This window comes from Jatropha curcas, chromosome 3 (assembly GCF_041381405.1).
Source record: "Jatropha curcas cultivar XTBG-Jc1 chromosome 3, XTBG_Jcur_1.0, whole genome shotgun sequence".
Lineage (NCBI taxonomy): Eukaryota > Viridiplantae > Streptophyta > Magnoliopsida > Malpighiales > Euphorbiaceae > Jatropha > Jatropha curcas.
In genome coordinates, this window is record NC_143153.1 from 7469476 (window position 1) to 7485869 (window position 16394).

At 31.9% G+C, this 16394-nt stretch overlaps 1 protein-coding gene across 1 annotated transcript; it reads left to right on the plus strand.

Annotated features, from left to right (window-relative positions):
* The first annotated feature begins 5377 nt into the window (after nt 1-5377).
* On the plus strand, nt 5378-6121 carry LOC149497450 (uncharacterized). The gene is made up of 2 exons (XM_089718910.1): nt 5378-5762; nt 5805-6121. Exons 1-2 carry the CDS (start codon nt 5378-5380, stop codon nt 6119-6121), a joined length of 702 nt encoding a protein of 233 aa, XP_089575036.1.
* Nucleotides 6122-16394: the final 10273 nt, after the last annotated feature.

Consider the following 16394-nt stretch of genomic DNA (forward strand, 5'->3'; position numbering starts at 1 on the left):
AGCAACCATGGCAGACAAGTAACGGAGCTGAAACAGGTGCAAACAAAGGAACCCAAACAGAGTGGCCGTGTTCGGTTGGTGCTATCAGATGGGTCACATTTACAATAAGCCATGTTAGACAATCAGATTAAAAAATCTAAATATTATTGTCAACTTTATTTTTTTTACTTGTAGCTAATGTTCTTCTTCTGCTTCATATTCTTTGTTTTCAAATGTCATGGCTTTTTTTTTTTTTTTTTCCTCTCTTGAATTAGGGGTTTTGGGGGTCTAAATTCAAATGGATTTTCCATAAAACAAATTGATTTTCTATTAATGGTGTTGATTTTTTTATTAACCTGTCCAATGATTTTTAACAAGAAATTTTTTTATTATTATTTTTAGATATTAACAATGTGTAATAGTTTCCTGCCCTTATAGACTCAAACTTTCTAACTTGGAATTTTGATTCTTAGCTATAAATAATTAGTAATTGATTGGAAAAATTTTTAAATTTCTAAGTGGAGTTTAATTTAATTGAAAATTTGTTTGTGGGTAATTACTGCCAGGAAATGATTTGGAGCTAAGATTGTGATGCAGTTGCCAAAGGAGATGTTTAAGAAACCCAAATTGAGGAATAATATTTGAAGGTCTGATACTGGCGATAGTAGTGGTGATTCGTAAAAACCAGCATTCTCAAAGAGAAATATCGACATCTACGGCTCATGAATAGAAAACAAGCATCCAAAAATGAAGGATTTGACATGTAGTTTTATGTTTTTACGTTCACTTAATGAAGGAAAGAGAGAAAATTGGGTGGTGAAGTTAACAAGAATTTATGTTGTGGTAGAGTCCGCGTCAGACACTTCTTTTATAATGTTTGGTGGGTCTCATAATAGTCTTTTATAACTAAAATACATATTGTGGTAGAGTCCACATCAGACACTTCTTTACCATCACTCTCTTTATAACGCGTGCATTTCAATTTGCATTTTCAAACATGGCAAGCTATGCAATTATTATAAAAAGTAAAATTCAAGGAGTCACAGTGCGATTTTAAAAATTGATAAGGTCACAAGGTTTTTTGGTGAACGTTCACGGGGCAATTTATGTTGGCCAAATTTGAACTTAGTATTATAAAATTTTAACAAAAAAATTAATATTTCCTCTTAAAAGAAAATAAAGAAATTAATATTTAGACTCCATTGAGTAATACTAGTGGTTTTAATATAGCTCCCAACAACTAGATATTAGTGGTTAGTTATGAGTGGTTTAAAGCGTATGCATTTTCTAAAATAATTATTTGATTAAAATGTCAAATGTAAAATAATTTTTTAAAAAATACAATCAATTGTTGTCAAATACTATAACATTTCATGAAACACTTTTTTAATCTCTAAATGCTACTACAAATATTACATTCTCAAAAACGAATATAGATCAAATAATATTTTGATCATAGTCAAAACATTGAATGCTACCTTAGAAGTTGTTGTTGAACAAGGCATTTTAAAGTCTATTAAGCAATTTTAGTTGTTTTAACATTTGCTAGTTGTCTAAATTTATTAATATTAGGAGTAAAGTTTTATAATATACTCTTTGTTATATCTTGATACTAATATAAATATTAATTCCATACGATAGAATAAATAACAGAACTGCAAAACATTGTACAATAGCAAAAAATCTTGTGGCTCTCTACTTTCAAAATGTTCTTGTGACCTCTTAAAGTTATAAGATTGTTAGTAGGGTAAATTATTATTTAGTCCTTCAAGTTTTACATAATTAACCAACTAATCCCAAGTTTTGAGCAAATATCTAGTTAGTCCCTCAGGTTTAACTCCGTCTAATTAAAAGGTCCTTCCGTCCGAAAAGTTGGTTTTTTTCCATTAATTGAAGACTAAAAGACTAAAACACCCCTCCCTAGCTGACGTGGACCATAAGGAAAAATTATTATCTAGTCCCTCAGGTTTTACATAATTATCTAACTAATCCCAAGTTTTGCACAAATATCTAACTAGTCCCTCGGGTTTAACTCCGTCTAATTGAAATGTCCTTCCGTCCGAAAAGTTAGTTTTTTCCGTTAATTGAAGACTAAAAGACTAAAAAACCCCTCACTAACTGACGTGGACCAGTATGAAGTGATAAGGGAGGGAATTGTATAAACTAAAAGACTAAATAATAATTTTCCCTAAAAGACAAATATTTTAGAAAAAACTATTTTCTCAAATCTGACAAGTATTATAGAACAAAGACAATATTAAAAAAAGGATAAAAAAATTAATTTGATGTTCTAATTAAATATTATTAAATTTAAGTGAATCACGAAAGTAAATACCTCTTCAAAAAAGTAAATACCTCATTTTTCTTTTTACCCCAAATTATCATCATAGTTTCTTTTTTAGAAAAAAAGTAATAAACATAATTTTCTATTTTATTCATATTTAATATGCAAATTTTATCAAGAAACATTACTATTATCATTGATAAAATCTAAAAAAAAAAAAACAAAGTATTCCATCTATTCATAAATACTTTTAATGTTTTTATGGTAATTAAGTAAGTAAATTTATTCTTATAAATTATAACAAAATATTAATTAATTTTATTACGTAACCTTAAGTAAGAGAGGAGATGTTATATGATTTTGGAAAATTATAAAAATAATTATTAAATTTAATATAAATAAGGATAAAATTGAAAAAAAAAAATTAATTACTCATTAATATTCTAAAAAACAAGATATTTGCAGAGAAAACACCGGCTCTAAAATAATAGTTATTTATAGATAAAAAAAGTAATTGCCACCTATATTATTATAATTTCATAACTTTGAATATAAATATTAATATTTAATGTAAGGTTATATGTGCAAAAGATAAACTAGGTATATCATTATGGCATGGAAGGAACAAAAGGGAAACAAACTAGGTATATCATTATCGCTTCATACTGGTCCACGTCAGCTAGGGAGGGGTGTTTTAGTCTTTTAGTCTTCAATTAACGGAAAAAAACTAACTTTTCAGACGGAAGGACCTTTCAATTAGACGGAGTTAAACCTGAGGGACTAGTTAGATATTTGTGCAAAACTTGGGATTAGTTAGATAATTATGTAAAACCTGAGGGACTAGATAATAATTTTTCCTTATGGTCCACGTCAGCTAGGGAGGGGTATTTTAGTCTTTTAGTCTTCAATTAACGGAAAAAAACCAACTTTTCGGACGAAATGACCTTTTAATTAGACGGAGTTAAACCTGAGGGACTAGCTAGATATTTGCTCAAAACTTGGGATTAGTTAGTTAATTATGTAAAACCTGAGGGACTAAATAATAATTTACCCTTGTTAGTATTTCATATCTCTCGAGACAGAAGAGAACACATGCATTTAAGTGGCCCACAAACAGCACAATTCCTTTAAGTTTCAATTCAACGCCAGAGATCACTCCCTCTTTCTTCATTATTTTTTTGCCTCTTCACTTCCAAAAATGGCTCTCTCTCTCTCTCTCTAACAAATTAAGTCTCGGTCTCTAAAATTTCAAATAAAAATCATACAATTTATGCACCCAATTCTATGATTTTCACCTGCATCGCTTATGCATTTTTATATTTTCAATTTTTTTTACAATTTGGATGTTCTTTTTTAAACTAGAATTAAGGAATTTGAGTTTTGAAAAATGCAGTTTGATACACACTTTCGTTTTTAGACGATGGATCATGGTAAGCTTATGCATATATCAAGTTTTTATTTGATTTTTATTTCTTTTATAAATGGTCTCATATCAAGTGGGTTTTGATGAAAAATAAAGAAATGAATATATTTAATGAAAATTAAAAAAATTCTTAGAACTTGAATCTGCAGGAAAAGAAGAAAATGACAGAGAGAATAGCACAGATAAAGTGAGTTTACAGAGAGAAAAAAAGAGGAAAATATTATTTTTAATTGTTACAATAATATAAATAACAAAACTGCAAAATACTGCACAATATCTTAAGCTCGAATATTCTTAAGAGATCAAAAAATGGTTACCTATCAAATTTTTTGTCTTTTGGACTTATCTCAAATTTCTCTGGTAACAAAGAGTAAGAAGTCTTTGATAATTACACAATTTAACAATATTTAAAGGGCGATATCAATTAAATTTAGCCTTGAAAAAAGTTTGTCTGCCACAGTGCACGCTTTGTCTGCCGCAGTGCACGCTTCCTTTCTTTTTCTCGTTTTTCAAGTTTCTTCAAGTTTTGTTCAAGGTTTCTATGAAACCATAAACATCGCTGGTTATGGATCTCGATCTGAATCTTCTTTCCCTTGCTCATGAGGAGGAGGAAGATCTGGTTGTGGCGGCTCCAGCAATCGCCCAGGTAGCAGTGGATGACTTTTGTTTGGTTGGAATGTTTTTGACTTATAACGTGATAAACTTTCAGGCGATGAAGACAACACTAGCAGATCTTTGGCACCCTTTGGGAGATATTTCTATCTCTGATCTTGGCGCTAAACGCTACCTATTCCATTTCTATAACCAAGTTGATCTAGATAGAGTTCTGGATGGAGCACCGTGGCTGTTCATTCGTCATTTATTGGTCTGGAGCCTGTTTCAACGTGGTGAAGATCCTCTCAAGATTCCATTACTTCAAACAAACATCTGGGTACAAGTCATAGACGTTCCCCCTGGTTACATGAGAGACGATATGGCCAAACTCCTAGGAAACTTTATTGGCGAATTTCTTGAATATGGGATTGGTAAAAATGTTTCGGGTATGGATGACTTCATACGCATTAGAGTAAGAATGGACATCTGTTTACCTCTCAAGCGGAAGAAGAAGATTGTGGATGACAAGGGTAATGCGTTCTATGTGAAATTCAGGTATGAAAAAATTCAGATCTACTGTTTTCTATGTGGCAGAATCGGTCATGTGGACTCCTTTTGTGATCTCCGGTTGCATCATAAGAAAGAGGATTTGGTGTGTATGTGGGATGACGGGCTTAGGGTTCAGCCGTACCGGAGGAGCAGTAATCGGAGCTGGTGGTTGCGTGACAATGACAACAATCTAACACTCTGCCTGAATCTCAGTTTGTGGGAGTAAATAGTGGACCTAGTAATATGCTCAAATCGGAAGATTTTAGGCTTTCCTTATTTGGCCTAAAAACTACACTGGGTTCAGATTATGTGGAAGGTAATCTTATGGATACGGACAGATTGTCATTGGGTTCGGAGAAAAGGGTGGGTCTTGGTGAAGAAGAAATCTTGCCCAAAATGGACGAAGGTAAGAAACGACATCGTTGTAACTCAATAAACAGTGATGAAGTATCCATACAGACAGAATCTATTTCCAACTCTAATGTCTCATCCCTGTCACATGTACCTAAGATAGCGGCTGATCCTGGTAAGCGGGATAGCCGACAACAATGAAAATCCTTAGCTGGAACTGCCGAGGGATGGGCAACCCTCGGGCAGTTAGTGCGCTTAGAGATTTATCTCTAAGTTTTCAGCCAAACGTGATCTTCCTTATGGAGACGTTAGTGGTTAGTTCTAGAATGGCGGAATTGAAGGTTTATTTGGGTTTTGATGAGTGTTTCAGTGTGGATTGTATTGGGAGAAGTGGTGGTCTTTCGTTGCTCTGGAACAAGCATGTTAATTTGGTAATCACTGGATTTTCTCAAAAATGCATAGATTGTAATTTGAGTACTAATAATAACCCTTGGCGCTTAACTGGCTTTTATGGGATTCCTGACCGTAACAAGCGTAGAACCTCTTGGAATATGCTTAGAGCTTTAGCAGCTAGGAGCAATGGTCCTTGGATTTGAGTTGGGGATTATAACAATCTTTTGACAGAGGATGAAAAGCTAGGTGGTGGTTTGTATCCACGTTTCTTACTAAATGGGTTTCACGAAGCTATTGAAGACTGTGAAATCAGTGACTTGCCTACATTAGGATACAAATACACTTGGAGTATGAAGAGGAATAAAGAGATTCTGACTAGAGAGATGCTTGATAGGGCTATTGCTAATTTTGCTTGGTCTGGTCTATTTTCAGAAGCTTTGGTTAGAACTGTTGTTACTCCGGTATCGGACCATGTAGCTCTGCTTGTGAAAACGGAAGCTCGAAGTTATGGGAATAGAAGTAAGCCTTTTCGCTTTGATAATGGATGACTAGCAGATGAAGAATTGAGTGAAGTGGTTGAGTCGGCATGGCAAGGTAGTAGTGGGAACGTGATGGCAAAGAAAGCTTATTGCATTCAAAGTCTAAAACGGTGGGGTTGTGCAAGAAATAAAGCTTATTGGAAAAAAAAGATTTGGTTGAAGAATTTACTGGAAAGTGGGCAGAATGGTATTGGGTTATCTAATGAATCAGATATTAAGGTTGAATGGTCAAATCTGCAACTTCAGGAGGACTTGCGTAGGAAACAATGTGCCAAACAATTTTGGTACACACAAGGAGATAGGAACAGTAAATTTTTCCATTCAAAAATAAAAAATAGAAGGCGGAGTAATAGAATAGAGAAGCTACAATGTGCAGATGGGACGTTTGCAACAGATATTGATGGGTTCCAAAATTTAATTTTGGACTATTTTGGCAAATTGTTTCAGAAAGATGTCTCCAGCAGAGAGGGGCTTCTTAATCTGGTTCAGTCGAGGGTAACAAGTAGCGACAATTCCTTTTTAACAGTCAGTCTAATGGATGAAGAAGTTAAAGAAGTAGTCTTTCAGATGCATCCTGATCAGGCTCCCGGCCCGGATGGCCTTAATTCAGCTTTTTTTCAGAGATTCTGGCACGTGATTGGTCAAGATGTGTGCAATGGGTATAGATTATGGCTTCAGCAAGGTACCCTTCCTGATTCTTTGTGTGATACTCTGGTAGTATTAATTCCCAAAACTGTTGAACCAGTTCAGTTATCATAGTTTAGACCCATTTCTTTATGTAATGTGTTATATAAAATTCTCTCTAAAGCTTTAGCCAATAGATTAAAGACTGTTTTGCCTAAGATTATTTCGGAGAGTCAGTCTGCTTTTGTACCGGGTCGTCTAATCACTGATAATATCTGTGTGGCTTTTGAAATGTTGCATAATATGGGTCGGGTTAAACATGGTAAGGGTTTTTGTGCGTTGAAGGTTGACATCAGTAAAGCTTATGATAGAGTTCATTGGGATTTTTTAATTGATATGCTCCGAAGTCTCGGCTTTTGTGCTGTGTGGGTGCGGTGGATGGAGATGTGTGTGACCAAGGTTAGCTACTCTTTCCTATTGAATGATAATGTTATTGGCCCTATCCGTCCTGAGAGAGGTCTTCGCCAAGGAGATCCTATTTCACCATACCTTTTTTTGATCTGTGCGGAGGGCCCATCACTATTATTTTCTGATGCAGAAAGAAGAGGGATGTTGAATGGCGGTAGTGCGGGGAGAGGGTGTCCTAGAATTTCTTATCTGTTATTTGCTGACGATTCTCTTTTTTTTTTTCCTTGAGGCTAGTAGGGAGGAAGCAAATTGTGTTAAAGAATTACTTGCAGTTTATGAAAAAGCATCAGGTCAAGCGGTGAATTTCAACAAGTCCGGAATTATCTTCAGTGCAAATGTATCTCAATCCCAGAGGCAGGTTTTATCGAATATCCTTGATGTTTCTACGTGCCTGGAAAGGGGTTTCTATTTGGGTTTGCCGTGTATGGTGGGAAAGAATCGGAGAAATGTATTTAATTTTATCAAGGATAGCCTTTGGAACAAACTTAATAGTTGGTCTCATCGTTTCTTGTCTAGGGCAGGCAGGGAGGTTCTCATCAAGTCTGTAGCTCAAGCTATTCCTTTTTACTGCATGAGTGTATTTCTATTACCTATGGGTATTTGTGCTGACCTTCAAAAATTATGAATAGATTTTGGTGGGGTTTGAAGGAGGGAGGTAGTAGAAGTCTCCATTGGTTGTCTTGGGATAAGATGTATGGGAAAAAGATGGAAGGGGGTATGGGTTTTAAAGATCTCCATAGTTTTAATTTAGCTATGCTTGGGAAACAAGGTTGGAAGTTGCTTACCCAAAACACTACTCTTTTTTATCAGATTTTCAAAGCTAAATATTTTCCTTATGGGAATTTTCTAGAGGCTCAACTAGGGAGAAGTCCTAGTTTTATTTAGAAGAGTATTGTGTCTACTCATGGATTGTTAAAATGTGGGGTTAGATGGAGAGAAAGTAATGGTGAGGACATCAGGATAGTGAAAGACCCTTGGCTGCCGAGAGATGAGAATTTTTTTGTGAATAATGAATTTGGGTGGATCGATGAAAATTTGAAAGTGTGTGAGCTTATTAAAAACGGACAAAGAGTGTGGGACATTTCCACCCGAGGGATGTTGAATCAATTCTCAAAATCCCACTAAGCTTGTTTAATAGGCAGGATCATATTACTTGGCATTTTGATAAAAAGGGGTATTATTCGGTAAAAAGTAGCTATGATGTGGCTTTGAGGATAGTGGGCAGGGAGGTTGATAGTGTGGGAGGAGTGTGGTGGAAATCCTTATGGAATTTAAAGTCCCCCGAAAAGTTAAAGACTTTATGTGGAGATCTTTGAGGGGTATTCTTCCTTCTAAAGAAAGGCTGTGTAGGAGGGGGGTTAATATTGATGTGAGATGCTCTTTTTGTGGAGATGAAGAAGATATTGACATGCCCTTGTGAAGTGTCCGAGAGCCATAGGAGTTTGGAGGGTGGCGGGCCTCCAAGAGTTCTTAACTAATCATAATTTTGTTGATACTTTTATGCAGGTACTGGAAAGAGCAAACAAAGAAAAATGGGGTGTTTTCTCTATTCTAGCTTGGTCTATTTGGTCAGCAAGAAATCAAGGCATATGGAAGCAAACTTTTATTCCTTCTAACGTGACCCACGCAAAGGCATGCAAGTTTTATGATGATTGGTTAATGGCAAAATCACAAGTGGACCAACTGAATGGTCCTTGGTCACCTCCTAGTGTACAAAACATCACTGCAGGTATTCACTCTTCATGGCATGTGCATGTGGATGGGGCCATCTTCCAAGATGTGGGACTTGCTGGTTATGGGTTTGTTTTTGAAGATGATGATGGTCATTTCCTTCAAGCAGTTTCAAGATACTATAACGGTGGTGGTGATCCTTCTATCATTGAAGCTGTTGCTCTTCGAGCTTGTTTAGTCCACATCCGTGACTTTTGGGCTAGTTATGGATTTATTTATTTGGATTCTCTTTTAGTTTTTCATGCTTTAAATTCCAACGTATTATATTTATCTTATTTCGGTATTGTTATGTTAGATTGTAAGTTCATTCTAGATACTAGGCCTGATATTAAGATCATTTGGTTACGTAGGCAAGCGAATATTAACGCTCATACTCTTGCTCGAGTGTCTTATTGTTTTGCTCATACACAGATTTGGAACCGAGTCCCTGATTGTCTTCGGAATTTTTTCCTTGAGTGAATGAATATTTTTACTCTTTCCAAAAAAAAAAAAAAAAACAATAATTAAAGGGCCAAAACATCATTTGCCCCTGAACTTATGCAAAAAATCTTGTGACCCTCTACTTTCAAAATGATCTTATGACCTTTTAAAGTTATAAAATTATTGACATTTTCCATTTCTCGAGGCAAAAGAGAACACGTGCATTTAAGAGGCCCACAAACAACATAATTCCTTTTTCAATTCAATGACAGAGATCACTTCCTCTTTCTTCATTATTTTTTTGCCTCTCCTTCCAAAAATGGCTCTCTCTCTCTTGCTAACAAATTAAGCCACCGTCTCTAAAATTTCAAATAAAAATCATATAATTTATTCATCCAATTCTATGATTTTCACTTGCGATGCTTATGCATTTTTATATTTTCAATTTTTTCTGCAATTTGGATGTTGTTTTTAGAACTAGAATCAAGGAATTTAAGTTTTAAAAAATGCAATTTGATACACACTTTCATTTTGGGGCGATGGGTCATGGTAAACTTATGCATATATCAAGTTTTTATCTGATTTTTATTTATTTTATAAATGATCTCATATCAAGTAGGTTTTGATGAGAAATAAAGAAGTGAATATATTTTGATGAAAATAAAAAAAAAAATTCTTAGAACTTGAATCTGCAGGAAAAGAAAAAAATGAGAGAGATAATAACATAGGTAAAGTAAGTTTACAGAGAGGAAAAAAAAAAAGAGAGAAGGTAAAATTATAATTTTTTTAATAATAACAATATAATTTAAGACTATAAATGAGTTTGATACAAAGATTTGCTGCGTTTACAAATCTATAAATTATTGTTCTTTCTCCATATATTGTTCATGTTCGATTCATTGTCTAGATTTGCTAGCATGTTGTTTGAGCTGTTTAATCTTTAAACTTGAAACTGATGATTATTTTGGTAAAAGGAGAGATGAGATGGGTTTGGTTGGATATTCCTAAATCGAGCATGATTTGTAGGAAGAAGAAATAGGATGAAACAGAAAAGTTAAGTTTAATAGTATCCTAATTATTTTAATAATAAAAATATTTTTTAATGACTTAAAATGACACCGAAAAATACTTAATAGAGATTCGCGCGGAGAGAGAATTTGCATTACATATGTTGCTGACTTAATTAATAAAGGTGCGCTGTTAATGATTTTGTAATTTTAAGAGGCCACAAGATCGTTTTGAAAGTAGAGGGGGTCGTAAGACTTTTTGTGTAAGTTCAGGACATTTTGCCATATTTAAAGTATAGTCTCAACCATTATTCTGAAAATCAGATCAAACCGCCTGGTTTGACTGGTTTAACCGTGAACCAGACTGTAGTGCGGTCCGGGCTGGACAGTAAAAACGGATGGTTAAAGAACCGGTAAGAACCGGTGAAAACTGGACAAAAATCGATGAACCGGCTGGTGATTTATTACGGTTCGAGTCAAAAAAATAGGAACTCAGTAACAGAGATGAATAGAAAAGAAATGAACTTTTGAAATGGAAAAGAGAAGATGAAAGATGAATTAGTTGGCCACAAATATAATAAAGGAAGATAGAGAGAGATAAGAGAAGATTAAAGGAAGATAGAGGCAGATAAGGGGAGATTTGAGGACACTTCAGGATTGAAATGTGGATTTTAGTATAATGTCTTTCTTTTCTCTCTTTCCAAGGCCAAAGAAATTGCTAGGTGAACAATAAATTTGTGGACAAATACATAAATTTGTCCTTCTAACATATTAAGTTGCTACTTTGCCCTTGTTAAAAGATAAAAATTACATTCATATCCGAAAGATTTAAATGCACAATCACATCCTTATTTATTTTCAGAATCTATAAATTATTATTATTATTATATGGTAATTAATTGATTTTTTTGTTTAATATTGAATTCAGTCATTTTTTTCCTTTTTGTAAAAGTTGTTTAATATTTATAATTCTTATATTTATTGTATTTAAAAATCTGGTTGAATCCTCTGATTCAATAAATCTCTACTTTCACCGGTTCGATAACCGGTCTGATTCTCAAAACACATGGTCTCTACTCTATCAAGCAGATCCGCCTAGACTTTCTGAAAGTAATATGGGCTTCAGTAGTCATATATCCAGAAGTTAGTGTCCAACTTAAAGACCTCGGATGAGCATTTAGCCCTTTAGCATCCAGTGTCCAATTAGCCTCGTATATGGACATGGCTCTGGACCAGCCCAATGTGGTTCAGTCCATTGTTTCTTCGGACCTATTATGGATTAAGCCATGGTTGGTCAATTCTTTAAACCAGATCCACAAATGCTTTCTCTGTATGAACCACTGATATAAAAATCTCTCACAAGTTATTGGTATAATATATTAATATCTCCACTCGCTCCACTCACCTGACAAAGAAGTTTATATTACTTTTCCTATTGGCAGGTTCAGTGGGAAAGGCCCACAATTTCAATCGGTATTGAGCTAACACGTGGCCGACTTCTATTAGTCCAAATGGACACATCTCATGCATTTTAACCAAATTTGGGGTCAACCCTATTCAATTTCCATCGAAAATTCAGAAATTTAGTTCAATTCAATTCCATTTGAGTTTGTAAATTTAAAATTTTCGTTTGTTCCAATTTAGTTTAATTTTTCTTAAGAAACTTAAATTGAAGTGAAATAAACAAAAAAAAAATATTTTCTTATTCCACACGCACATATATATATATATATTAAAATAAAAAAAATTAAACTGAAAACTTTTATTTGAATCACAAAATCCAAAAAAAAAATTGAATTGATTCAGTTTAATACAATTATTTATTAAATTTATTCTTTTTTATGAAAAAAAAATCCGATTAATTCAGTTTTAATTAGCATTTATTATCTGAATTGACCAATGCTGACCATAAATCAAATAAGCCTGGATGACATCATCATGACACAAGAACTCAGTATAGAAAAACCTATGAAGATACATGTAAAATGCAATACGTGTGTCATACACAATCCATAACACCCTCTCTGCTTTTGCCGCTCATTTCTCATTACCTTTTGACGAAATTGGGAAAATGATTAACCTAATATTCTAGAACACTCACACATGTTTGAAGCATTAGAGAGAGTCAACATTGGCAAATACAAAAAAGGCATTAATTAATTAATAAAAGTTAAAAATAAAGGCTCCCACGTGAACAATTATTGGTCCTCCAACCGACAAGTTAGAGCGAAAGATGAAAGAGTTTAGAGAGCTCACAACTCATAAACACCTTCACACGGCGGAATCAACAAGCAACCAAACCACTTCTCATTTTCTCAACTTTCTACTCATTAAAATGCCCGCTAACTAACTTATCATCACAAACTAAAGCAACCCAACTCCCAACTATATTCATTTTCCTAAGGGAAATTCCATCAAAAGAAAAGATTTGCACCGTTGGCCAATTAGAGTGAGAAATGCACATTTGAAGCTTTAGCCAAATGGATAAGGCATAAGTTCTTAAAAAGATATCGGGTGTCACCGACGAAATTACCTTGATGAAAGAATGGGAAACTGTCCTCTTCTCTTAAAAAGAAAAACAAAAAATAATTTATTTTGGTTGATATTTGAATTATGGTCATTCAACAAAATGTAATTCACCGCATTGTCTTCTAATTTATATATTTCAATATTTGTCTTTCGACTTTAAACCCTAACTTCTCTTTTACTGGGTGTCATCCTCATTTTTATCACTCCTTGTCATTTCTTCATCAAGATTATGAATACGAGCAATATAGTCGTGTACTTGAAGTACAATACGGGTATTCAATTCTTTAGTTGGTTGCCTTGGATGGACGTCAAATTTATAAATGTAATCATATATTTATAAATCTGTATAAAAATTGCAGCATTGTAAAATATCTCTTGGGGTGTGGGTTGGCGGAGGGGAAGCACATCTATGGACCACATACCACATTAGCTTTGTCGGTCCATTTTTATGTGCTTTTCCTTATTATGTTAACCAATTCACTCAAGCACATTAGCACATAGCCTAGTGATAAGTGCGTATACGATCTGACAATAGATCCAGGTTCGAATTACCTCCCTTAATATTCAAAAAAAAAAAAAACAAAAATCACTCAACCACATAAAAAAAAAAAAAAAAAAAAAAAAAAAAAAAAAAAAAAAACAAAAATCACTCAACCACATAGACTAGTAGACATTGTACATGCATATAATTGGGTTAAACCAATAAGTAAGTACTAGCTAAGAGAAGTGCTCAAACTATTGACAGGTTCACTACTTAATCTAATTAATAAGAGAGTGTTGCTTTAAGATGGCTAGATGTTGGCTCTGTTCGGCATCAGTGTTTGAGAGAGTATTTAGAGTTTTGATGATATTAAAATACTGTGTTTATAAATTATGTTGTTCGGTAAGGTAGTGTATAAAATAGCTATTAGTGGATAAGATAACATTTATTAAAACGTTAATTCATCTAACGTTTAGCATTTCCATTTTTTGATTGAAAATTTTTTGACAATTTTATCCTTAATTAACTTATATTAACAATAGTTTAAGGTTTTCTTTTCAATGGTTGTTATGATATTGCTAATCTGCAATTAAATTACATTATTTTACATAAAAATTTAAATAAAATAATTTAATAATAAACTAATAGAGAAATATGTGAGGAAATTGTATTATCCTTTTAGAAATGATAATGATTTCAATTTATATAATTGAATTATACACTATAGATTGACATTCTTTTGACAGAAAAATAACAACACATTATATAAGTTATCTTTTTTTTATATATATATATATAATGAGTTCACTTCTCTAGTCATATTTAAATGTCCTTTTTTGTCATTCTAAATTCAACAGTTAATCAAATAGTTATTTTACCAAACATTTTTACTCTAAATAGCTACATAAACAGCTAACAGCTGTAAAATTACTAACAACTACTAAAACTACTGGTATTGTTGAACAAACCCGTTATGTATGAAGTTGGCATATAAGATTCTTATTAATTGTAAAGAGTTGAGGAGGCTTTGGCAATGCATGTTCTTAAGAAAGAAGCTTCCAACTCTTACTTAGATTAAAAAGCATTTCTTATTTAGTTGTTAACAAGAGAGAAAGGAATGAGAGTGTTAAATTACCGTCAATATGATATCATTTATTGTTTAAAATAGATTCATTTTCATTAGGGTTTATAAACAAAGACATAGCGTGTCTTATTGTAATCAATTTGGTAGTTCCAATTATTAAAAGAAAAGTTTAAATGCACTTGAATGGAAATTGTTTCTTTGTCCAAACACTTAATTTCATAAAAGTAAAATTAAAAATTTAATTCCCTTTTACACAAATAACAATTAATTAAAAATTAAGTGATTAACATTTTGTCTATATAATTACTTATGATATGTTAATAATTGTTTATTATTTGTATGAACCATAAAGTAATTTAAACTCATATGTCTAGAAACTCACATCTCTAGAAAATGAAAACATAATAAATTGTTACTAAATTTAAAATATGAAAATTATATCTATACCGTATATAAAAGTAGAAATAGAGGGGAATAATGAGATGTTTTATATCACTCTTAATGAAATTTAAAATGTTCTAAAGTACTCTTAATGATGGCCAATTAAAAAATTACAGTTTATTAGTTGATTGGATATAATTTATAAAAATTATTTTTTCAGTCAATCATGTGTTGTGTGATTATCTTCTCACTTATGTGAGGAGTGAGAGGTCTCGAGTTCGAATCCTCTCGACCACAAATATTTTCACCAATTTGATTATTGTATAGCCTATAATGTTATTTCGGCCCATCAAGCCTCCTAATGAATTAAACAAATAATTTTTAAATAAATATACATATATAATTAAGTATAAAATTTTAATTTTTATAGTTACTAAACTTATTTTTAATGAATATATATGATAATGAGACATTTGAAAATTTTTTATATTTTATTTATTAAATATTTAATTCTTTTAAGATATAGATAAAAAATATATAATTTTTTTATTAATATTTTTTTCTTTATGTTTGCATGATATGATTGGATATATTTTTAAAAAATAAATTTTCAAATAGAATATATATAATATAATATTTTATTTAGGAGTGAGATAAAAAAAGAAGAAAAAAATATATTATTTTTATTAATATTTTTATTCTTTATGTTTGTCATATTTCATTAGATATATTTTTTAAAAAGTAAATTTTCAAATAGAGAATTTACATAATTAAATATGGAATGGTAAAAAATTGAAATTTTAATTTTAAAAATATATATATAATATTTTATTGATATATTTATATATCTATATATTTTTTGTTAGTTGAGTTTTGAAAGAGTTTTATTTTTAATAATAATTTTTTATTTTCTTTTTTCTTACTAAATAATTTATAACTACTATCATTTTAATTTAGTAAGAGATTTATATTTTCCTTGCAATAAATAGATGGCCTATTGATGGTTAAAGATTTTTAATTTTCTTGATATTTTTTTCTCTTGTATCCTAAATTTGTTTCACTTAAAAGAAAATAGTGTCTAGTAAACTGGAAAAAAAATATTAGAACTATATATTTCTGTTTTGGTCACTTTTGAGTTTCAAGAATTTGTATGTATGTGTATATATTCATTTGTCTGATACACTGAGTAAATAATACTGTCACTATGGTCAAAGTAATTTTCATTATCAATTCAGATCATCTTCTCATTTCTTTTTTTGAGCTAACAGTAAAAATAATTTATTATTATTCTTCATTATAGTTATATATAGATATTGATTTGGGGTTGAGAATAAGGCGTTGGAGATTGAGTGATAACTTAATTTTCTTTTTGAACACTTATTAGGGTTTTAAAAATCTGCATTTATAAATTATGGATTAAAAAATTAGGTTTAAGAATTATGTTGAACTTTATTCTAAGATCACTTCATTATATAAAAATAGAATTAAATATATAATAAATAACATTACAAGTAATTTGTATGGTACAATTTAAATTAACCACTTATATTTATTTTA

Bases quoted from the DNA above. Each gene is read 5' to 3' on its own strand.
- LOC149497450 (XM_089718910.1), top strand. From the start codon at position 5,378: ATGAAAATCCTTAGCTGGAACTGCCGAGGGATGGGCAACCCTCGGGCA. The intron at 5,763-5,804 runs GTCCTTGGATTT...ATCTTTTGACAG, and splicing joins TTTAGCAGCTAGGAGCAATG to AGGATGAAAAGCTAGGTGGT.